Source organism: Armigeres subalbatus, chromosome 2 (assembly GCF_024139115.2).
Source record: "Armigeres subalbatus isolate Guangzhou_Male chromosome 2, GZ_Asu_2, whole genome shotgun sequence".
Lineage (NCBI taxonomy): Eukaryota > Metazoa > Arthropoda > Insecta > Diptera > Culicidae > Armigeres > Armigeres subalbatus.
The window spans coordinates 190,992,121-191,017,038 of NC_085140.1; the positions used below are offsets into that span (position 1 = coordinate 190,992,121).

The window sequence follows — 24,918 nt, forward strand, 5'->3', positions numbered from 1 at the left end:
TCAACTCTTGTGTACCCTCTCAGGGGAATGATTGTTTACCCTATCAGGGATACCCTCTCGGGGGAACGATTGTTTACCCTATCAGGGATACCCTCTCGAGGGAATGATTGTTATTGCGCATAAGCCACTAAAATGACCACTAAATGTCAGATGAATCTATACAATAAACATAAGCCGCAAAATTTTATTCCCACCTTTGGGTTTCCGCGCCAAGCACTCAGCGCCAGACTCGGCGACAAGGAGATAGTGGTCAAGTTGGTACTCCTGATTTTTTGACAACTGATGTCGATTGGTTGTGTGAGTGCACCGGTGTCAAAAAATAGAGCTTTTAGCTGAAAATTTAGGCTTTGTTCCAATTGGAGAATTAAACCAAAATTGCACTTAAATCTGACACTTCGAAAATTTTTTCCCCTCCAAAAAATCAACGAGCTGTCAAAATTAATTTTTTCGAGGTCCAATTCAATTCAAATAACGTTTCAGATATCAAGCTTTTGTAGGAACAAGAGCGTAAATCACAAGAGATCTCCCTTTAAATACACAAGATTTATTTATGCTTTAGACTACGTTCAAAAGATATTTTAGTTACCAGATAAAGATTGTCGGCCTCGTCGCTGTCCGGAGCATCTTTTGCTGGCAATGATAAGGGATCTAAATGTCTAAAGACTATTATTTACATTACGATAAAAATTCTATTTGTAACCTACGCCCTTATTCTGGGAAAGGTGTGACATATTGACTTGTTTGTTTTCGTTGACCAGTTGAACGCATTTGAAGTTAATTCTACTTTCTTTTGTGATTAATTCAACGTTTTCTGTTTATTGAGTGAACAATAATTCATATAACAATGTTTCTGATTGTTGTTCTGTTAGCTGTATATTTTTACATGTACAAACTTCGTGAGGATAGCTCCGGATCGTTAAAAGTTTCATTGTTTTCATCGAACGAGGTAATGTAATTTAAAATTAGGCATTTGTATTTATACCATTTGTTTTTTCTATTGATGCACATAATTCATAATCGAAATATATTCAATTTCAGGAATCCGGAATGTGCAAATATGCCATGAACACCCCATCATCCTTGATGAAAAAAATCCTGAAACATGATTCGAATGCCGTTAAAGAAAATCTTCGTGTATCCGTCTGCGTCTTTCGAAAAATAATAAGCCTAATGCCTTACAAGCGCTCCGGTTGGGAGAGGGAAGTTGAGCTGTCAGTGTTCCTATACTGGGTGGCATCTGGAACAAGTTACCGGGTAACCGGAGTAAGTTTCGATATTCCTCGGACTACCGTCAAACGAATTTGCACGAAAATGCTAACGTTTGTCATCGATGTCCTTATGATGCAAGTCATCAAGTACCCATTAGATGGAGAATTGGGTGAGATAGGCGCAGGATTCTGCGCTCGAGCTAAAACAGGGATATTCGAGAGAGCTGTAGGTGCGATTGATGGAACTCACATCCGGATCAAATGTCCTCCTGCTTTACATGACCAGTACATAAACCGTAAACTAGACTATTCCATCCAATGTCAGTCGGTATGTGATAGCAAACAAAAATTTGTAGACGTTTGTGTGGGTTATCCGGGTTCAGTACACGACACCAGAGTTTTATACAATAGTCCGTTATATTACCGACGATTGTACCCCCCTCCAGGATACTATTTACTCGGCGACAGCGGATATCCGTGCAGTGTTACTCCAATTTCCATCATAACACCGTTTAAAGAAACTGAACGACGACGGTTAACTCCAATGCAGAAAAAATTCAATAATCTTCACAGCAAAGCCAGGACTGTCGTAGAATGTGCTTTCGGGCAGATGAAGGCGAGGTGGAGAGCGATTTTCAGAAAGGATTTGGAACTACGAATCGACAATTGTGTGAAAGTTATTGTAGCGTGCTGCGTGCTCCATAACATCTGCATAGATGCGAATGATATTATGGAGGCCGAAACAATTCTCGATGAGCAGATAGACGATATGAACGTACGACAGGAAGGTGAATTCCAACCAGTGAGGGATACGGGGGAAGGCATTGCTTTTCGGCAGCAACTCCTAGCTTTAAATGTTTTACTAAAATCTGATAAGTCTTAAAGCTGTGTGGTTTGATATTTTTGTAAGAATAAATGAATGATTAGAGCTTGTTAGGATCCTATATTGACTTTGTTTCTTATACTGCATATCACTTTAAAAATTGGACTTGTTGAATGAACAAGAATGATGACGGCTGGTTGAAAAACCCAGAATTGGTAAAGATATAAGCAGAGCATAACAACTGTCGAGCCTTGGGTGCTCATTAAACCTAATACAATGCTAAAGAATACTAAGTTGAAAAGCAGGCCAAGTTGCAGTGAAAATGTAGAGCCATTGAAGAAGAAAATCATCGTTTGTTTCTATCCATCCATAAAGTACGTCATGCGTTCGGGGGAGAGTAGGGTAACCATCCTTGCAGCATATTTGAAGGCAAAAGCGTGAAAAGAGAGTGGAATTGAAACTCACTAATTTTTGAGAGACGTACTGTCTGGATCTTCCTCTAAAATGATGAATCCATTAACAACTTTATGTACACGTAGCCAAGTTCATAAGGTAAGAGGGCAGCTAGCTCTCTCCTTCCTTTAGCGTAAAAAACGACTAAAACGAAAATATTTTTTTTGCGGTTTTGAAAATCTTCGCATAAAAACGAACCGTGTAGAAATAACGCATAAAAGAAATTCCAGTGTAATTCTTACGTAAAAAGTGTGGAGAGCGATGTCAACCCTCCGCTACAATAATTCCGTGCACCCCAAGCTGTACGACATAAACGGCAACACTGCCTACTAACGAACATCAGTTCGCGTCTATCATTCGCCAAGAGCAAGTGTTATTTCATTTAGTCCGTCATTAAAACTATTCTCTAAAGTTAATTCCGCGTGTTTATTAATTCCGCCGGTCTCATCCGAAATCGCCTTCGCTGTGTCCGCTGTGTCTGCTCTGCTACTTGGTCATCGCCATCAGGTTTTGGACCCAGAGAGTGTTTTTAGTTTGAGACGGAATCGGTGGTGAAAAATAATCCGGTCGTTGGCTTCGATTGGAGTATCGCGAGGCGAAAAACTGTGTGCTTGTAGTGGTGACGATTTTGCATCGTTGGCGTGCTGTTGGCTTGCGAGCAACAGGCAACGAAGAAAAGCTCCCGCGTGAAGAGCAGTGTTTTTGCAAAAACGTTTTCTTGTTTTTTTTTTCGCTGAGTGTGTGACGGAGAAGAAACCATGTCGGATGCCAAATTTGCCATAACCAAACTCAACGGCACCAATTGGCAGGTATGGAAAGTGCGAATTGAAATGTTGTTGCAACGCGACGATCTGTGGCACGTAGTGCAAGATGCCGTCCCTGACGAAGATGATCAGGACGATGAGTGGGTCAAGGCTGACCGAAGAGCAAAGGCAACAATAATCTTATCCATCGAGGATAACCAGTTGCCAATTGTGAAAAACAGTGCTTCCGCGCATGATGTGTTCGTAGCCCTGAAATCGTACCACCAGAAAACAACACGGTCGGTGCGGGTTTCTTTATTGAAAAAGTTGTGCGCGTCGAATTTGTCGGAACGCGGAAACTTGGAAGAGCATTTGCGCGAGCTCGATGAACTCTTCGATCGGTTGGATGCCGCGGGTACCGAACTAGACAAAGACACGAAAATCTGCATGATTTTGCGTAGTTTACCCCCCTCGTTCGACGGAATAGTGACCGCTTTAGACAATCGGGCTGATGACGATATTTCAGTTGACGTGGTAAAATCGAAATTAATGGACGAGTTCCATCGTCGCTTGGAACGCGAAAGTGGCGGCTCGAAAAGCGAGAAAGCGATGCGTTCGGAAGAAAGGTCCAGGGAGACCCGCGTGTGCCATTTTTGTAAGAAACCGGGACATTTGCGCCGTGACTGTCGGAAATACCGAGCTCCGGTGAAGGAAGAAAACAGTTGTAGAAAAGGGAAAGAAAACCCGAAAGCAAAGGCAGTGCATAGCGAAGGCCGGAATGTGGCGTTTACCGGTGGAAACGAAATCATCTCGCGTTCGTGGATCGTGGACAGTGGGGCAAGTGCCCATATGACAAACGATCGCGGATTCTTTGACTCGTTGAAACAATTTCCCGGTGGGTGGATCACACTCGCCGATGGTAAGAAAACTGAGATCTCCGGTGAGGGAAGTGGCGTGATTCGTGGAGTGGACGATCGCGGTGAACCGGTAAGAATCGAAGTGAGTGACATGAAATACGTGCCTGGTCTTGCAACCAGTTTAATTTCGGTAGTGAAGTTGGCCGAGAAGAAACTCGAAGTGATTTTCAACAACGAAGGTTGCCGAATCATGGATGCAGGAGGAGTTGTCGTTGCGACTGGCGTTCGTTACGGTGGCCTCTACTACCTGCGAACAATCGAGGAATCCACAAAGCATCGACGGGTGAGCACAACGTGAACTGCCAACATCAGTGGCACCGGCGGTTGGGCCATAGAGATTGGGCCGCCGCTGAACGAGTCGTCAGGAGAGTCTGGCAACAGGCATTAAGGTAAGCGACTGTGGTTTACGTCTTGTTTGTGAGTGTTGCATGGAAGGAAAGTCGGCTAGACAGCCCTTTCCTCCTGTCACTGAAAGAAAAGCGGATCAAGTTCTCGACATCGTCCATACGGACTTATGTGGCCCAATGAAGACTACCACTCCTAGTGGCAATCGCTACGTTATGCATCTCATCGACGACTACAGCCGCTTCACAGTCACCTACCTGTTGAAGCAGAAATCCGAAGCGACGGATCTGATCAAGGAGTACGTGCGGTGGACGGAGACGTTGTTTGGCAGAAAGGTTCGTGTGATTCGCTCCGACGGAGGAGGCGAGTTCAACAACAAGGAGTTGAAGGCTTTCTATCGTGCTGAAGGGATCAAGGCACAGTTTACCGCACCGTATTCGCCTCAGCAGAATGGCGTGGCGGAGCGGAAGAACCGCTCTATAACGGAGATGGCTACCTGCATGCTCATCGATGCTGGTATGGAGAAGCGGTACTGGGGTGAGGCGGTACTCACAGCAACATATCTGCAGAACCGTTTACCGTCAAGGTCTATCCAGAAAACTCCCTATGAACTGTGGTGGGAACGTAAACCGGATCTGGCACATCTCCGGGTGTTTGGCGCTGAGGCCTACGTGCATGTTCCGGATACGAAGCGTAGCAAGTTGGATAGCAAATCCCGAAAACTGAGGTTTGTGGGGTATTCGATGGAGCATAAAGCTTATCGATTCGTCGACTGTGAAACTGATTTGATAACAGTTAGTCGGGATGCGCGATTTCTCGAATTGGGACATGGGACGACTACCGTCGAGTTCCCAATGTCGACACCTGAGAAGCCACTTGAAGAAAAACAGTCGACTCGCGACGAGGAGGAGATAAAACTGCTTCCGATCAAAGAGTACTGCAAGGAAGACAGCGCTGCTTCTGATGCGGAAGATTTTGAAGATGCCGAGGACGATATGCATACACGAGAGGAGACCATGCGCCGTTCACAACGGGCAACCCGCGGTGTAGTACCGCGACATTTGGAGGAATATTTATTGGATTACGCGGCAGGTACCGCAGCGTGTGTACATGAAGAACCAGTGAACTACCGTGATGCAATGGAGAACGCCGACTGGAGAGCTGCTATGGAAGACGAGCTAGAATCGCATCGGCGGAACCATACCTGGGAGCTGGTACCTTTACCGAAGGGGAAGAAGTTAGTAGGATCCAAGTGGGTCTTCAAGCTGAAACGCAACGAAGAAGGCAAGGTGGTAAAGCATAAGGCCAGAGTTGTGGCGCAGGGCTACACACAACGGTTTGGTGTAGATTTTGAGGAGGTGTACGCTCCTGTAACACGACACGCGACCTTCCGGACGTTTCTAACAGTGGCGGCGAAGCGAAAGATGACGGTGAAGCATCTGGACATAAAGACCGCTTATCTTTACGGAGTTCTAGAAGAGGAAGTCTTCATGCGTCAGCCACCTGGCTGGGAAAAGAAAGGGATGGAGAAGCTAGTTTGTCGATTGCAGAAAAGCATTTACGGACTGCGGCAGTCGGCACGTTGTTGGAACAAACGCCTCCACGATGCGTTGTCCAAGCTTGGCTTCAAACAGTCGAACGCCGATCCGTGTATGTACGTGAAGAGAGGGAAAGTCAGTGTCTTCCTGCTGGTATACGTAGACGATATGCTCGTTGCGTCTACCGATGATGATGAATTGCAGAAGGTGATCCGGAGTCTCAGTGAAGAGTTCGAGTTGACCTGTTTGGGAGATGTCCGTCACTTTCTCGGTATGGAGGTTCATCGAGAAGAACAAGGTTACAAGATTCGTTTACAGAACTACATTGAAGAGCTACTGAATACCCATGGAATGCGTGATGCGAAGCCAGCAAAGTCTCCAATGGATCCGGGATACTTGAAGATCGAAGACAAAACCAAACCACTGGAGGATCCAGCGAAATTCAGAAGTGTTGTGGGAAGTTTGTTGTATTTATCTGTTGTGGCGAGACCGGATATAGCTAACAGTGCGGCCATTCTAGGGCGAAAGTTCGCTGCTCCTACGGAATCCGATTGGACAGCCACAAAGCGAGTCCTGCGATATTTGCAGAAGACGAAGAGTTGCAGTCTGCGGTTGGGCTATGAATACGACGAACCACTGTCTGGATATTCTGACGCCGATTGGGCCGGCGATCTACAGAGCCGAAAGTCAACATCTGGATTTACGTTTATGTTCGGTGGAGCAACTATTTCGTGGGCCAGCCGTGGACAGTCCAGCGTAACGCTATCGTCCATGGAGGCCGAGTACGTGGCACTCAGTGAGGCTTGCCAAGAGGCCATCTGGCTACGGCAACTGCTCGCTGATCTCGAGGAAAACCAAACAGAACCAACGACGATCAAAGAGGACAACCAGGGGTGTCTCGCCTTTGTTCGGACCGAGAGATCTAGCCGCAGGTCCAAGCATATTGATACCCGAGAGAAGTTTGTCCAGGAACTGTGTCAGAAGAGACAAATTGTGCTGGAATACTGTCCAACTGAATTAATGACCGCAGACATACTGACAAAACCATTGGGACCGATGAAGCACAGCCGCTTCTGTAGTCTACTAGGACTTGAATAAATCGAGTGCTGAGGCTACACATCGAGGAGGAGTGTGGAGAGCGATGTCAACCCTCCGCTACAATAATTCCGTGCACCCCAAGCTGTACGACATAAACGGCAACACTGCCTACTAACGAACATCAGTTCGCGTCTATCATTCGCCAAGAGCAAGTGTTATTTCATTTAGTCCGTCATTAAAACTATTCTCTAAAGTTAATTCCGCGTGTTTATTAATTCCGCCGGTCTCATCCGAAATCGCCTTCGCTGTGTCCGCTGTGTCTGCTCTGCTACTTGGTCATCGCCATCAAAAAGCGCCCATGGAACGAAAAATTGATGAGCTTTTGCTTGCGGTAGTTCAGAAAGGAGGGGGGGTGATTTTGATTGATGAATTTTCTAATTACCATGTCTTTGAAAGAGGAATCGCAACATTTAAAATTAAAAAAGTTTTATTAAGATTTAAAAACATAACATCTTATTTAAATAAATTATTCATGACGAATCATGAAGGAATATAACATTGAGTTTTGATTGAAACCAAACGGAAAACCGAAAACGAAAGCGTAACCAATGTGCATAACAGGACATACGATTTGGTTAAAAGTCTGGTTCTGAGTCGGAGGAACTTGAGTCCATGTTTGGCAACTCGATGTTTTGAGCTCCGGCGATAGACTTCAGTAGCGTAAAGAACTTTCTCCCTTCCTTTTTTTTCCTCTTCGACTCTTCGACAAAAAATTCAAACATGTCCTGCTGTGTATATCGGTTTCGCTTCCGTTTCCTGTTGGATTGTTCAGCCATACTTTCTGGACTCTGCGTTGCTGTCTCAGGACTTGAAACATTGGATCCATCTGGATTAACATTGGACGGCCCCGCCACATGTAACTCGTCATCATTGGGGAAATTGTTATTGGAATTCTCCACTACAATTCCACAGCTGTTGATAACAATCGGAGGATTGATGGTGTGTTGTGATGACATGAATTCGTGGAGTAGATCGAAATATTCCCAATCGCCTGGTGTTGTCTCACCATTCTCCGTGGCACCTCCAGTGGGCGGGGTGATAAGTAGCTGAAATTAAACAAAACATTCGTTTCTCTGTTTGTATATTCACCCATATTCTTGTTTACGTACGAACGCGCTTTCGAACGAAAGTTGAAGCGCATTCTCGTTTACGCCAGCAAAATCAAATGAAGAAACGGTTCGAACGAATCGCATTCGTTCCAAAGTATCGTTCGTTCGAAAACAAGAATAAGGGCCGATGTCCACGTAGCGGTTTTTCTACGCGTTCACGCAAGGTACCCAGCATCAAATGGAGCAAGAGCCCATTCACAAATTACATAACGCATTAGGGGGTGGGAGGGTATCTGTCTGAGCGTTACGGTCTATACAAATTTTGAATCCCTTCAATACAAAAAACGTTACGAGGGGGTGGGTGGGGGTTGAAAATGGTCAATTTTAGCGTTATGTAATTTGTGAATGAACCCCAATGCACACGTAAACGTGTGCACGACTACATTTGATGCTGGGTACCTTGCGTGGACGCGGCGTGCACGTAGCTTGAAAAAACGCTACGTGGGCATCGGCCCTAAGGGTGATTATAATTTTCATAATACCTTGTACTTCCTGGTCAAGTTAGCCCATTTTATTTTAAGCTGCTCCACTGTAAATTCGAACAGTCCCGTATGGTCTTGTATAGTCCTGTAAATAGAATTAATATTTGAATAACATGGAATTTCAAACAGATTTTAACCGTTTTCACCGATAGCAGTCTGGTACTAATTTCGACCCGAAGGAAATATAGCATCAACAACTAGAGCAGTAATACTTGGAGCTATTAAAACAAATGTCCTGGACATCAAAAGATTTCTGAAGGAATCCTGATGGAATGTAAGGCTCGATGGCCACATAGCGTCTTTTCTCGTGCGCACACGGAGTTAAAAAGATACAGGTGTGTATCGAAAAAAAGCGTTGACGCTGCGATGCACACCTGCGTTATTTTAACGCTGTGTGCACGCTGCGTTGAAAAGACGCTACGTGAGCATCGAGCCTAAGGAGGAACTTCAGAAGAAATTTTAAGCAAGTGGGGGGCCCCCACTCTCCGTGAAAGTACTTTGTGGATGGCTCACCCATCGCTACTAGATCACATATCCGAGGGAAGGGAGTTGAATATACTATGGTGCTGTCCAATGAGAGCTTGAAGCAGCTCGAAGTTTCTCCCTGTCCTGCTCATGCCCATTTGTTGACAAAAAAGAAAGAGCAGGACGGGAACAACTTCGAGCTACTTCGAGCTGCTCATTGGACAGCACTTATATCTAAAAATTTCCTGATTACATTTCCGAGAGTTTCATAGTAAAGCTAGAGGTATGTATTAGGAAAATAAGAAATGGAGCCATTGATTCCAATGAGTAGATCAGTTATATTTTCGCAGAAATTCTAATAGATTTTCCGAGAAAAGAGCGAAAAACATAAATTCTAAGGAAACCACCCTGTTCCGGAAAATATTTGTAGTGTAGTTGGCCTAAAACATTTTTTTCAGACTGCATCAAAACAAAAACGGTGACATATCTTCCAAAAATCCAAGGCTGAAGGATAGTGTAATGAAAACAGAAAAAGCAGTGAAAACGGTTTTGTAACCCAGCGTGTGGTAAAATCTTGTAAGAACATTTCACTAAATGCGTATTTTATCGAAAAATTTCCTGGTGAAAAGGTTATTGAAATGCACACGAGCTGCAATCAGTTCCTTCACTTGTTCTGTGGTCACTGCAAAGAAATGCATTCCACCATAAGAAATGAGAATTTGAATGAAATTCTACTTACTTTTCTTGGATTTGGTTTTCAATTCCAGATTCATTGCAGGGCAAATTTGTTTGATGTATCCCGGAGATAAATGATTTGCAATCTTTGAAACCTTACTTCAACTTTAGGAAATTCTTTAAATTTAGTTTAATTCTCCAATTGGAACAAAGCCTTAGTTGTCAAATGCACATTTTGACAGCAATATATATGTATGAGTGAATGAAATGTGCAAATGCTCTATCGCGGAAGCAGTCGCTGAAGACAAGTGTCAATGGTTTTAGTGACGAAACGAAAAGTTTCAATGCAAAAAGCAATACCCTATCAGGGATACCCTCTCGGGGGAATTATTATTTACCCTCTCGGGGGAATGCTTGTATACCCTCTCAGGGGAATGATTGTTTACCCTATCAGGGATACCCTCTCGGGGGAATGATTGTTTACCCTATCAGGGATACCCTCTCGGGGGAATGGTTGTGTACCCTCTCAGGGGAATGATTGTTTACCCTATCAGGGATACCCTCTCGAGGGAATGATTGTTCACCCTATCAGATACAGTCGAGATTCGCTGGTTGGGATTCTAATACTTGGGTCACTTTTTAGTTGGGCCTCCGCTGGTTGGGCCATGGCCCAACTAAAAAGCAACCATACGTCAAAATTCAATGTAAACACGGAAAACGGGATTGGGCGTCACTGGACATCATTTGTGATGTTCAAGTCGAAATACACGTGTTCAAATGGCTGTCGGTTGGCCCAACTAAAAAACCGAATTCGTTAGTTGGGCCGAGGTCGTGGCCCAACCAGCGAATCGCGACTGTACCGACTCTAAACATAATTTGATTAAAAAAGTTAAAATAATTCTGTTTCTTAAACATCGTTTAATAATTTTCACATTTTTTTCGAGTGTAATAGAATTTTGGTTTTCAAATTTTCTCTCAATTTTTAGTATCATAGAACGCACTTTCACTTTTTTTTAGTGTAATACAATACAAACATAATTTTTTTGAGTGTCACTTTTGCAAAAAAAAAATTTTCTGAGTGTACCAAACTGAATGAATGACGTTTAGCGCACACACACTAATGTTCGCTTCGTGATGTGTTTACACGGAACCGTGAAACAACTCACTTTACGGTTTCTTTCACTCAAATCCGCCCTTGCGTGGAAGAAGCCAAAAATAAGTAAAATGCGAAAAAATCCGGTGAGTACTTTGCCTTTACTCCCGTGTTGAATTTTCACCCACTATGAAGTTTCACCAACTCAAATTTATATTATTTTCACTCACTCGAGACTATGGTGAAAACAACTCAAATTTTGCTTCTTCCACGGAACAGCACACGTCGATGCAGCTCTCTTTGTTTATATTATCATTCATGAGAGAGAGTGATAAAACAACCTAATATTGAGTTAAAAATTTGAACTTTGTACTCAAAGTTGAGTTCTTTAAACTTTTTTTTAGGTTCTTTATTTTTTCTGTGTACCTTCCTTCCACAACCTCAAACTGACACATTTGCACGTGAGAATCTTAACACACAACCTTTTTTTCACCAAAACAAACGCGGTTTTAATTTTCTTCTTCGCGAAAGACCGAGCTTATTGGGAGCGTCACATTGGTCACAGCAAACCGACTTGGCCAATGTCGTGTTCGGAGGAGACGGCCTCATCCGAATCAGCCGTCTCCAGCTGCTGCTCGATCCGCAGCAGCTCGGAAGCATTACTTCTTCCCGCGAAATACATCACAAAACTGAAGGCTAACTTCGCTCATCTGTCACCCTCGCATCTGGCACTCATCACCAATTTATATGCCCTTTTATTCATTTTATATATTTTATCATACCCGTCTCAATCCCTACATTGATTTGCATTACAAACATATTGGGAAGAATTATCAATATTTGCAAAGGAGATTAAGGATATTCCTATTACAATTATTTTTAATTTAATGGCCAAAACTATATTATTTTGGTGGTGTTCAATCTTATTTTTCCCTAGCTTTCACCATTAAATTGAACACGCACCTCATTTCGATGGAACCACATTGTAAAATAATATTTAAGAAATATTTTGTTTGTGCGGAGCCGGTTACGATGACATCGATCACGTAGTTTGGTTTTGCACGGAAAATGACGCCTCTACACTGAAACTAAGAACGAAGTAATTTTTACCATGGTCGTGTAGTAAAAATAACAATTCTGTGTATTGTTAAAATAAATTGATAGATCTTATTAATAACAACATTGTTGTTAAATTCACTATGTTGTCATGACATATTTTACTATGCCCATAGTAAAAAAAAATGCTACTCCTGTCAACTTGATATTTTTTTTTAAAAGCACGCAATTTTATTCACTCTGTGCTAGCAAATTTTTGTTCTTTAATTATTTATATCATATAATGATAAAATGTGTGCACCAAAAGGCAATCAAATTGTAGTAATGGATGCAGAGCAAATTGATGGTTTGTATAGCCATGTTTCAGACAAAATTTATCCTCAAACTTCGTTTCTTTCTTCAGCCCGTGACAAAAACCCGGAGCTCTGGGAAATGTTCGGTGGATTCATCAAGAGATCTGAGGACCGGTAATTCCCCCGTGTTTGCATCCAAACAACATCTCTCGTAAACACCTTCTCATATTCTGACTACACAAGTTACTTTGACTTTTTGAACAACAATCTCGGATGGAACGAAAACGGAAAATTGGGACCCAGTTTCATAAAACGCACCTGCGTTAAAACAACCAACATAGCGAACACCAGGTTTACCGTGGTTGACCAAGTGGTCGAATATTACAATGTGAATGGCAACGTCAGGTATTTTACGATTTTACTAAAGTATCACGTAGAAAACCTTACCATTTCTACTATTAATTAATCTCGTTATATAATAATTGCAATTCGTGAAGAAAAAATAAAACATTATTTTTAATTTAATCATTGTGTATATTTATAATACCAAAAATAGAGACAAACGAAAAATTTCCATTACAAAAAACTACTGCGTAGTGCAGTTGAATTTACCGCACAATTATTATTTTAAATGCAACAAATTGTTATTTTTTTAACCTTTTAATTCAGTTTAAATAACCATGTTTCATGGTAATTTTGACATTTGTTTGTACATTTGTTGCCATGGTAAAATTTACTACAGATTATGTTTGAAATGAACGCGGTATGTAGTCTGCACAAATCAATTGGTGCTGTGCATTTAAATTGAACTATCAATATGGTAATTTTTACCACAATCCTGTTTTCAGTGTAGAGAGCAACTATTGGATACCCTTGTGGCCCGAGGTTAACAACCCTACCGGGAAGTAAGAGGTGTTTTGGGAGATCGCGATGTGGTTTATATGCAGGCCATCTATGCCTTTCTTTGCTCGCCTGACACCGAAGTCTAATACCTCATTTATTTTCTTTCTCAGTTTCTTTTTCTTGTCTCTGTTTTATTGTTCCGTGTACCATGGAGCTCTGGCCATCCGGAGGATGCTCCCTGAAGAACCATACCATACCTCGAACCTAACTATAAATAATAATGATATTAATTGTAAATATCAAAAAGAATCTCAGCTCCGTTAAGTATTATACACAGCTGAGCCTACAATAGATAAAATAAATATTTTGTAGTTATCTTCATCATGTTTTTCAACAACAATTTATTTTGTTACTAGTATGACAAATGCGGTTCCATTTGCTTGATTGGTTCTTGAGTTATGCAGAAATGTGTGTTTCATTTGAATGGGTGCTCCCCCTTCTAGAGCGGGGAGGGGTCTCGAACCATCTTAAGAACCTTCCCCAGCCCCTGCTTACAAATTTGCACACCGATCGGTTAAGTAGTTTCCGAGTCTACAAGGTTCAGACAGACAGAAATTCATTTTTATGTATATAGAAGATAGATTAAGATTATTTTCCTGCAAAGTTTTGCTTCTCTTTTTTTCAAAGCAACATTATTGACAGCTGCCGCCACCAAATTCCTTTTTTTGCAGGCGGTTCAAAAAGGATTTCTAAATTGTCTTATAAATGGCTTATAGTGGTTATCTAGAGAGGGCAGCTTGGCCATTTTTTACACTTATAGTGGTCATCAGTAGGTTGTCAAGCCACCCTCAGCATGATCTTGCTTTGTGGCCGCGCATCTTATCGCTAAGCTAAGGAGGATATACCAACTAATTACGATTTTAGTGCAGCATGGCTCTTAGTAGATTCGTTCTGTTTACATCTGACCTCAAATTTTATCGAAAACGCCAAAATTCTGAAATTTAGGATTATGGGACTGATATGCGATCATAGATAGTATAGATAAAGCACCATTATATTCCACACCCAAGACAGTTTCATAAAAATTTAAACCACTAATTAAATCACCCACAATCTTACCGAGTTGAAAAAGGGATAAGTTCCCGACTAGTAGATGGTAACAGATTTATCAGAACTTGTTATTCTGTTACAGCAATTTTTTATAACATCCACCAATAGTAATTAAAAATAATAACTTTTTTTACAAAATTTCTTCTAGTTTTAACATAAACGTTACTAAATACTAATGTTTTCATTTAAACAAAAGTATAACTCGATGTGTTACGTGAAAAGTGATGAAAATATCTAAAAGGTTTACAAATTATGTTATTGATAGAACAAAGTTATCCCTGGTTGTGTTACAAATATTGCTATTCGTATTGATTTTGTTAAAATCTTATCATTAAATTTTGATTTTTGCATCCAAGACAGAAAATGTACAACAAAATGATTGCAGGTATTGTTATTTGTAACACATATTGATATAATTGTGACATATGTTTGATATGACTAATTGGTCGGGTTAATATAAGCAAAACATACAAAACTTTGGATTTAAATATGCACACTACAGTTAAATATATGTATGTTGTTCATGCAAGCCTATACAAAGCGTGAGTCATTAAAATAGAATACATTCACGGTGCTCATCATTCCCAATTCAAAATTTCTAAATGCCATCATCAACCTCGAAATTACGCTTTCGAACAAGTCAAGTTTTGAATTGCCATTCGATTTAATCCTCACTTTAACTGTTGTCCGACGTCATAATAAACATTTCACTCCATTAAATTACTGCCAAGTCTGCTTTATCCCATCCATTACCGCCTTTCCCATATTATTTGGACTAAAGTACCTATTGCTACTTGTGCCTCCGCCGACTCTGGTGCCCTCTCGAGAAACGGCAGAGGAAAATGATATCGTCGCTCCTACCTTGTTGAAGAGGACTCCACTTGGTAGTTTCGATAAGAAGACTGGACGCGTTCCCGCCCGCAAATCAAGATTATCGTGCGCCTCCTCCTCGTCGTTCAGTCAGCAGCAGCGGCCACCGATTATGAAGTTGCGCCAACCAGCCAACGACTATAATCTAGCCGGGGTCTCGTGCCGTGTGACTGACGCAAAGCGTTCACGAGTGGGCCGGGCACGATTCAGCTGTCCCACCCACCTTCTGAGCAAAGTTGAGGTTGCTCCTTCCTCAGCCGAGCAGTAGACAATCTCAAACGGTGACTGGCTGTGGGAAAGTGGTAAACTTTTGCAAGTCGCGCGTGCCTCGCAAGTCAGAGGTGGCAGCCGGCGCGTCGGGCACGACCGCGATGACTTCTGCTGAGCCCAGTAAAGCGGAATCAATAGCGACAAGACATTTGGCATGAAAAATTACTATCCAGCGTGGATCCAACTATGGTGGTTATTTACAACACTGGGTGGTAATTGGGATTAGCTTATGCTTGTGTTGAGAATATAAGCAGTGGAAGTTAAGACCTTCTAAAATGGGTAAATAGTGTCGACTCAACAATGACAAATCAACTCACAATTTAAGAGTTATTAGCTGGTAAAATTTATATAGATACTATCAAAAAACATTTATTACTTTTACAAGGGTATACATTGTTTTGCTATGTTCTACTACTAAATCATCTAAAAGTCCCTTCTATTTTAGTTTTCTTGTTTTTATGTAAATTAATTCCATTACACAGACATACTAAGTTTTGGAAACAGTACCCCTAATTGGCATGTTGTCACTCCCGATGGCTGTAAAACGAAAGTATTAACGGACCGTCGTTATTTGCCTTTAGTTGTAGTTATTGGCCTAATGGCTTTCAAACGTACGAAAAGCTTTCAAATGACAACACTTGTGCATGTGAGTGTTCGATTCCACTTCTTTCCATTCATATTAAGATATGCCCAGTGCTCAAGGCGTTTTAGCGATTTAAAAATCATACTCTTTGTGATGATCAAAATAAATTATTCGTCTGAAAACTGCAATTTAAACCTGCCAAACATTCAATCCAATCTATTTAACCTAACAAGATTCAATTTTCCAAAAACTCACCTGCCCCATTATTACCATCTCTTCAACGAGATAAGCCACACACTAATTCAATATTGGCGGCATTAAAACAAATCACCAACCATCGCATCGCAGTGCTGTCCCTTATGGAAACATGTCCAACGGACATCCACTTAAACTAACCTTCACATATCATCCCACTTTTCGCCTCGAAGCGGAACAACTTAAATCAATTTGCCCATCGTCGGCTCATCGTTAGCGTTTGCTTGACGATCGGCGGGATCCGCACCGAAAAACCAATCAGCACTCATCTCGCGCCAAACGGTACCGCGCGCCAACACACGTCGTCTACCAACAACCCCCGGGGAACATTATTTGTTCAAACCATTATCCGGGTTGGCCGATATGGTCGAGCGACCGCCAACACCGCGAGACATCCATAATGCAATCTGCCAAGGTTGCATATATTTGCTTTGGCTTTGCCCCAAAGAGATCATCCCGCGAGAACACCCTACGAAAACCAATCTTTGACGATGAATAATCCATACAGCTGCATCGACACAACATGACCCAAAAACACCATTGAATTGTAGTGGTTCAGGATGAAAATAGGATGGCTAAATTGTAATTAGCGAATTTAAGTATGGTTAAAACGAAGTGGTAACTTTGAAAGATTAAACTACTGATAAGTTCATTGCCTATGAGAGTCATATTATCTAAAACTGTGCCTAACTTGTTCTTTACTCTGGTTAGCTCAGAGAAGTAGAGTAAATTTTCAACGCAAAAAAACCAACCGACCGAATCAGTAATCGAATCCGCTTGTCAGTGCCCACCGTAACATTACCGACTAAGCTGATTTGAGATCTCAATAGAATTAATCAAACGAACAATAGATTTGAAAATTGACTCAATCAACAAGGGAGGTATATGACCTCCACCTCCGACGCACGTTTGAACGAAACTCGCCTACAACGACCCACAACCCTTCCCTACTTTTCTCAAAGCATCCTCAAAGCCGCCGTTGCCTGCATCCCGCAAACCCGCGCCCGTCCAGGACGAAAGGCACTCCGCTGTTGGTCGGATGATACGCGTCGGGTTGTTAAAGGTTCAAAAAGACCCTCCGAGCGCCACGGAGATTCCCGCTAACGAATGACAGGCCGGGATTATGCCATACGTCTTGAACCGATATCACTTTCGCATAACACACGGAACCTGTTTCAAATTTACTAGTGAGTCTTACAGTCCTCAAAATGTATCTTTAATATTAATAATTTAATATATCCTCTTGGAAAACCTTGAAATTTGCACTTAAATATTCATGGTTCTAACCGAACCTTTTCCGGAAGCCCCTGGAACCTGCTAAATATAAGGAAGGCAGTGGGCACATGTCATCCTGGAAATGTTTCTGTAATCATCGCCACAACAGACACAGCACATTGAACATTCACTCATTAAAATCATAAGTTAGTCAAATCAAGAACCAGGTGTCGGTAGTGGGCTCGTGGGGTTAAACTCGAGCAAATTCGAGGCGTGCGCCATGAGTCATCGATTGATCATCTAATGATTTTTTTTTCCAAGTTCGTTTATTTGGTAGGCTCAGGCGTGTATAACACTTTACGGAGCCATGGTTCTTTGTGATATATACAATCAATATCATTTTATTATACAGTTAATAAGAGAGGGGAAGGAGCCAGCGTACTCGTGGTGACTCGAGGTTAGTTTACAAAGCTTAAGGATGGACGGGGCTAAGGATTTGGGATAAGGAAATTTCAGCTTCTCATCCGGGCATTTGGCGTCAGTGACGATGTGACGTGTCGTCGTGCTCGAGGAATGGTTCGACTGGGAGCATCTTCCGGATGGCAAGAGCGATGGAGCTCTACGGAGCAAAAAGGCAGAGACTAAACAAAAAAAAACTTTGAAGAAAAAAAAACGAAATATTAAATTTAGATGTCAGAAGCACAAAGAAAACTATAAATGGCCTGCATATAGACAACATCACGATCTCCCAAAACACCTCGAACTTCCCTGAAGGGTTGTTTACCTCGGGCCACAAGGGTATCCAATAATTGCTCTCTGGAGGCGTCATTTTCCGAGCAGGACCAAACTACGTGATCGATGTCATCATCCCAAGTAGCACACGCAACATCTTCTTAAAAACGTTTTGTTTCTATTCAGTTTCATTAAAGGCATTGGAAAAACATCAAAGCACGAAAAAGTTGCATCAAGATTTCAAAAACGTTCGAATTGTAATCAATGTTTTATTAAAATTGCAATGCAGTACGTGTTTGACATTTGGAAACAAACAAATAAAGAATACTGCATTTCATGTTGCAAACACGAAACAAAATCATTAGGTTGCATATTTTTTACCATGTAACTTTAATGCGTCTTTCAAAATTTAATTGTTTGTTTTAAATAAGTTGCAGATAAGTTGAATGTGTCTTCATGTTTAATTCAGCATCTTTCAACGTTCTGACAACTCTCATTTTTTTCCTGTGATGGTGCAATCAAGTAACAGGAAACCCGAATACAAAACTTCATAATCGTATGGTTTTTATGGTGAGTCAACATGCAGTCCCTTCGAAGTGTTGAATGGTGCTGTGGTAGAGTGAAGGACTATCAATCACAAGATCCATAAATCGAATCCAGTTTTATATTTTTATTTTATTTTTTTCCGCTGTAGTATTTTGCAACATTATTGCAATTTTACTGCAATCGAAGGATGTTTCAGTAGGCTCCACCTCTTGCGCTTTTTAGATTGCAAGAGAGTTATATTTGATGACACATACGCAAATATTGTTTATTTCCGAATAGTTGCAACACAGTGAAATGTTCAGTAGTGAAACAATTTGTGCTGCTTGGGATAACCGGCTCCGCACCTACATAAGTTGCTATCGACAAGGTTTATTCTGTACAGATGTGCGTTTAGTGAATAGTGATTGGACATAAGCCTCGACATCACGCGAATGAAGCCTCGACTTAAGTCCTCACCTCTGAACCACGCTCGCCCAGAAACTTTTGGAACTATGGAAAATAGCCACCGTCCAAGTTTATTGTGTGTCCAATTCCTTTGCCAACTTTGAAGAGTACTCTGACGGACTAATGGGAAAAACTCGTTGCTCGAGAATTGTCTATCATAAACCTCACCTTCCTGTGCGCCCACCTTTGCCAGCGAGTCTGCCTTCTCATTGCCGTAGATTGAGCAGTGAGATGGGACCCAAACAAAGGTAATCTTGAATGATCTTTCGACCAAAACACGCATCTGCTCTCTTATGTTTGTAAGAAAGTAAGATGCGTGCTTAACAGGTTTCATCGACCGGAGTGCCTCGATAGAACTAAGACTATCCGAGAAGATGAAATAATGGTCTACGGGCTGATTGGAAATTATCCCCAAAGCGAAGTTAATTGCTGCCAGCTCAGCAACATAAACCGAACACGGTTCCTGAAGTTTTCGGAAGGTGGTTGAAGTTACATTGAAAACACCAAAGCCAGTGGATCCGTTAATGCGAGAACCATCAGTAAAATATCTGTTGTTGCAATTGACATGTTCATATTTTCAGAAAAATGGAGGGAATTGAAAGATTTCGAAGATGATCTGGTATTCCTTGAATAGCATGTTTCATGGACAGATCGTATACAATTGAGGAACTGTCGTTGGTGAAGTGAACTCGAGGGGGATTATAACACGGAAGACAAAGATCTGACGATATGTAGTTGAGATAAACTCTCAGGAATCTTGAACGACAAGTTAGTTCAAGCATATTATCGAAGTTAACTAGAACAAGTGTGTTACTTGTTCCACATTTGATGAGTATTCTAAGTGAGAGCTCCCAGTAACGGTGCTTTAAAGGAGTGACTTCAGCAAGCACCTCCAGGCTCATGTTATGCGTTGAATGCATGCAGCCAAGGGCAATACGCAAACAACGATATTGAATTCGTTCCAATTTGATCAGGTGGCAATCAGCTGCTGAGAGGAAGCAGAAGGAGCCATACTCTAAAACAGAGAGAATAGTCGTTCTATAGAGTTTGATGAGGTCTTCCGGGTGAGCACCCCACCATGTTCCGGAGATAGAACGTAGAAAATGGATCCTTTTCCGGCATTTTTGTATCAAATACTCAATGTGGAGTTTCCAGTTACATTTGGAATCAAACACGACCCCAAGGTATTTAGAAGATAAAGATTGGTTGATGTCATCATTCAACAGCTTGAGTTTTAGTTGAGCAGGATACCGCTTCTTAGTAAAAACAACCAATTGAGTTTTCTGCGGTGAAAACTCGATCCCTAAATGTCTGGCCCAAACAGTCAGATTATCTAGGGTACTTTGCAATGGTCCTTGCAAGACAGCTGCACATGGACCTCTTAGAGAGACCACGGCATCATCTGCAAGTTGTCTGAGCGTGCATTGTCCTTCTAAACAATTGTCAATATCTTTAACATAGAAATTATAAAGCAAGGGACTTAAACACGAACCTTGGGGAAGGCCCATGTAGCTATTTCTGGAAGTTGTCAGAGTGCCGAGTGTGAAGTTCATTTGTTTTTCTGACAACAAATTGTACAAGAAATTATTCAAAATAACGGGTAATCCACTACTGTGCAGATTGCCTGACAGTACTTCTATGGAAACTGAATCAAAAGCGCCCTTAATGTCCAAGAATACTGAAGCCAATTGCTCCTTGTGCGCAAAGGCCAGTTGTATATCTGAAGAAAGCAACGCCAGACAATCGTTTGTTCCTTTCCCTTTTCGAAATCCAAACTGAGTATTTGAAAGCAATGCATTTTCTTCGACCCAATGGTCGACTCTTGAAAGGATCATTTTCTCCAATAACTTTCTCATGCATGATAGCATGGCAATCGGTCGGTATGAATTGTGATTAGACGCTGGTTTCCCAGGCTTTTGAATAGCTATTACTTTGACCTGTCGCCATTCAGGAGGCACAATGTTGTACTCCATGAAACAGTTGTAAAGGTCAAGTAATCGTCTTTTTGCGATATCTGGGAGGTTTTTAAGAAGATTGAATTTGATGTTATCGCATCCCGGAGCAGAGTTATTCGATGAAAGAAGAGACATAGAAAGTTCCAGCATTGAGAATGGTCCACCCAAAGAACCGGGATCAGTGACTGATTCTCGAAATAGCGGTTCTGCTGGTACGGAATCTGGACAGACCTTTTTTGCGAAGTTGAATATCCATCGATTGGAGTATTCTTCACTCTCGTTGGTGGAAGTGCGGTTCCGCATGTTGCGGGCCGTTTTCCAAAGTGTTGTCATTGAGGTTTCTCGTGATAGTCCCTCGACAAAACGTCGCCAGTAGCTACGTTTTTTAGCCTTGAGAAGATTTTTGAGCTTTCTTTCAAGCCTCAAATACTCTTCGAAAAGCTCAGACCTTCCATATTTACGGAAAGCCTTGAAGGCATCAGATTTCTCAGAATACAACTTAGTACATTCATCATCCCATCCAGGAGTGGCTGGTCTTCTTATGACAGATGTACTTGGAACGCGTCGTTTCTGAGCATCTAGTGCGCTTTTTTGAATCAACTCAGTAAGGAATCGATATTCATCCAAAGGTGGAAGAGTATCAGTTGATTCAATACCAATTTTTACCGCCGATGCAAATTTTGGCCAGTCAATGTTTTTCGTGAGGTCGAAAGGAACATTAACTGGCTCAGATTGTTGATAGCTACTTTTAATTGTGGTAACTATCGGCATATGATCACTACCATGGGGATCTTGAATTACCTTCCACGTGCAATCTAATGATAGTGAATTTGAACATAAAGACAGATCAATACGGCTTTGTTGACCATTTGGTCCTATTCGAGTTACTTCACCAGTGTTCAAAATATTCAAATTGAAATCGTCACACAAATCATAGAAAATAGGCGCTCTATAATCGTCATACGTTTCGCCCCATCCAATACCATGTGCGTTCATATCACCCAATATCAATACTGGAGATGATAGGAGGGAGACTGCGCTCCAAAATGTCGACGATTAATAGAGGCATTTGGAGGAATGTACACTGAAGCTATGCAAAGATCTTTATTCTTCACATTTACTTGGCATGCGACGATTTCTAAGCCGGGAACAGTCGGAATGGGAATTCTGTAGAAGGAGTAGCATTTTTGATCCCCAAAAGAACGCCACCATAATAATCATCATGATCTTGGCAAATAATATTAAAATCGTGGAAGTTGATTTCATCTTCAGAAGAAAGCCATGTTTCACAGAGTGCAGATATATCGCGATCGGAATTGCGAATCAAAAAAAAATTGAACACGTCTAATTTATTTTTCAGACTATGACAGTTCCACTGCAGTACAGTGATTGTATCTTCGGTATTGGCCGTATTATCCATCGAAAGATACAATTTCTGCAAGAAGGGCCATGAAACAGTCAATTGCTTCAGATAACTTTCAACTGTTGGAATAAAGAGGTCAATGATTGGCCTCAATGAATTCGGAATATTGAACAAGTTCAAAAACGGTCCACAAGGTCCTTAAAGGAGATCAATCCTCGCTTGGACGGAATACTTTTTCTAGAAGTGCGAATTTGTTTTTTCTTTCGTTGATTCTTCCTAGCCGGATGTTTCTTCGAAACATCGGATTTAAACAATGGCGGGAATGTCTTACTGCAACTAGGATTAAAAGAAGCAGTAGGGACAGATTGCTTTGGGATTTTAAATAACCACCCATTACCTTCGGATTTTGGCCAGCTTTTATGGATGACTTTTGTTCTCTTACGCCGTGATCCCGGGGAAGACGGTTGCTTCCTCTTTTCGGGCACGTGTACCTCCGCAGAATCATCCATGTCGGCTGCGTCAGAGTCCAATTTTTCGATTGATATGGAATCATAATAATCACTTACACGAACGGTGGCTGAAATAGCAGTCGATGCAGTGGCTGTGGCGGATGTGTCTTGCGACCTAACCATTTCCGCATACGACTGCTTGGAGCGCTGTACCAACGAGCGCTTCACTTTTTGGGTGCGCTTTTTGTACACCGGGCATTCTTGCAAACCATGGGGAGGGTTCAAACCACAATAAGCACATTTGTTGTTTGTTGCTGGCATAACTCCTCCCAATGTCTTTCTGAGCATTTAGCACAACGTGGTTTGTTGTCACAAAACTCGGCAGTGTGACCAAGTTGTTTGCAATTGGCACAAGTAAATACCCTTGGCACAAAAATACGCAACGGAAACAACATATTTTCTATATCGACATATTTTGGAAGCATCGAACCGGCGAATGTCACCCGAAGCGAGCCTGACTTGGAATAAACCTTTTTGCCATCTACCGTGGCTGCTGAATGCAATTCCTTGCAGTCCAGAATATCCACGGTAGATTGCAGGGCGTTCTTTAGGCGACCTTTCCCTGCAAGCACATCCTTGCAAGTCAAGCTCGCTGCGTTGATTACGCCTTCTATCTCGACCTCCCGCGAGGGCACATAAACTAAATATTCAACATTGTACGCCCTGTCGCCAGCAATTTCATTCGCCACCTGGTATGTAGGTGCGGTGATGCGTAGTTTGTTCCTGTTGATTTGGCTGAATTCAAGCTTCGTAAAACGACGCGTCAAATCTCGTTTTATGCCCAGAAAATCTAGGCTCTTCACTTTCTGCCGAAAGTAAACAACCCAAGGCCCAGGCGAAGCCGCATGGTACAATCGTGTGCGAGTACTATCTTTTGGAGGCCCATTGCCTCCTACTGTCTCTGCCTCCATTCTCACCTCGGAAGGTGGAAGGATAATTATTGCTTATCCTAACTTACAACTAATAGCTTATTAGAAAAAAAAATCAAGAAAAAAAAAACTAATTCAATTTGTGTCTATTAGTTCCGCTCTGTGACGGGAGAACAATAAAGCAATCTCTTCCACTTATCTGCGCCTGCTGCTGTAGGTAGCAGCAGTAACAATAGCCTGCTTCACTGGCGTCGCCAGAAGCAGCTACTTCACTCGCCGACAGCGATCGCCTTGGATCCGTAGGTAGGAATAGCACCACACAATACAACTCGCACTACCGAACACAATCCGCGATGAGACACAGCACACGTCTGGCTCGTTCGAACTATCGGCACGGAATGACCATCTAATGATTATTTAAATTGATCAGTAAATCAGTGGATGATGAGATTTTGCCGAGTATTATGTTGTTAGATACCCATATTTGTCCTATTCCGATCTGTTACCATTTCATCATATTTCTGGAACCGTTTTCAAGGAAAGAGCAATATCTCTGCATATTTTTTAATAGATTATCTATCTGCAGCTAGCATTGGTCGTCAAATCAGTTCGATTTTCTGGGCAAAGTATAAACCTTATGAAAGTACAACGGCACATGAAGCGAAAAGTAAAATTAAAACTCAAAGGTGCAGCCCAATCGGGTTGTACGCAAAAGTGACGTAGCTATTCGAAATAGATGGTATTTGTCATCATAGTTTGTGTCTCTTTATCAACATTGATATTTCACTCTTCCGAAAATCTCAGTATAAGCTCTTTCTTCCTCATCAAAGATTGGTGGCCCTGATATGAGCCGTTTGTTTAAGTGAGTGCCACCGAAACAGTCCATTTTTGCAATTACCTCTTTCTTTCCATAAAATGTTGGTCCTGAGAAGAACCAATTTTATTTTCCCAATGCGCCTTTCCAATAACTAACTGCATCCAAACGCTTGTCGGCACTTTGCGTCCGACCGCCTCTCGATGATTTTTCGCCAAGCCTCCACCATTTGTAATACATTT

At 41.8% G+C, this 24,918-nt stretch overlaps 2 protein-coding genes across 2 annotated transcripts; one reads left to right on the top strand and one right to left on the bottom strand.

Moving 5' to 3' along the window:
- Positions 1 to 834: 834 nt before the first annotated feature.
- LOC134209449 (uncharacterized) lies at positions 835 to 2,091 on the top strand. The gene is made up of 2 exons (XM_062685434.1): positions 835 to 946; positions 1,039 to 2,091. The coding sequence occupies exons 1-2, from the start codon at positions 845 to 847 to the stop codon at positions 2,089 to 2,091; spliced, it is 1,155 nt and encodes a 384-aa protein (XP_062541418.1). The 5' UTR covers positions 835 to 844.
- Positions 2,092 to 7,665: 5,574 nt separating this feature from the next.
- Positions 7,666 to 11,917, bottom strand: LOC134209450 (uncharacterized). Its single transcript, XM_062685436.1, has 3 exons — positions 11,913 to 11,917; positions 8,717 to 8,801; positions 7,666 to 8,171 (listed from the first exon to the last, which is right to left on the bottom strand). The coding sequence occupies exons 1-3, from the start codon at positions 11,915 to 11,917 to the stop codon at positions 7,701 to 7,703; spliced, it is 561 nt and encodes a 186-aa protein (XP_062541420.1). The 3' UTR covers positions 7,666 to 7,700.
- Between the last annotated feature and the right edge of the window lie 13,001 nt (positions 11,918 to 24,918).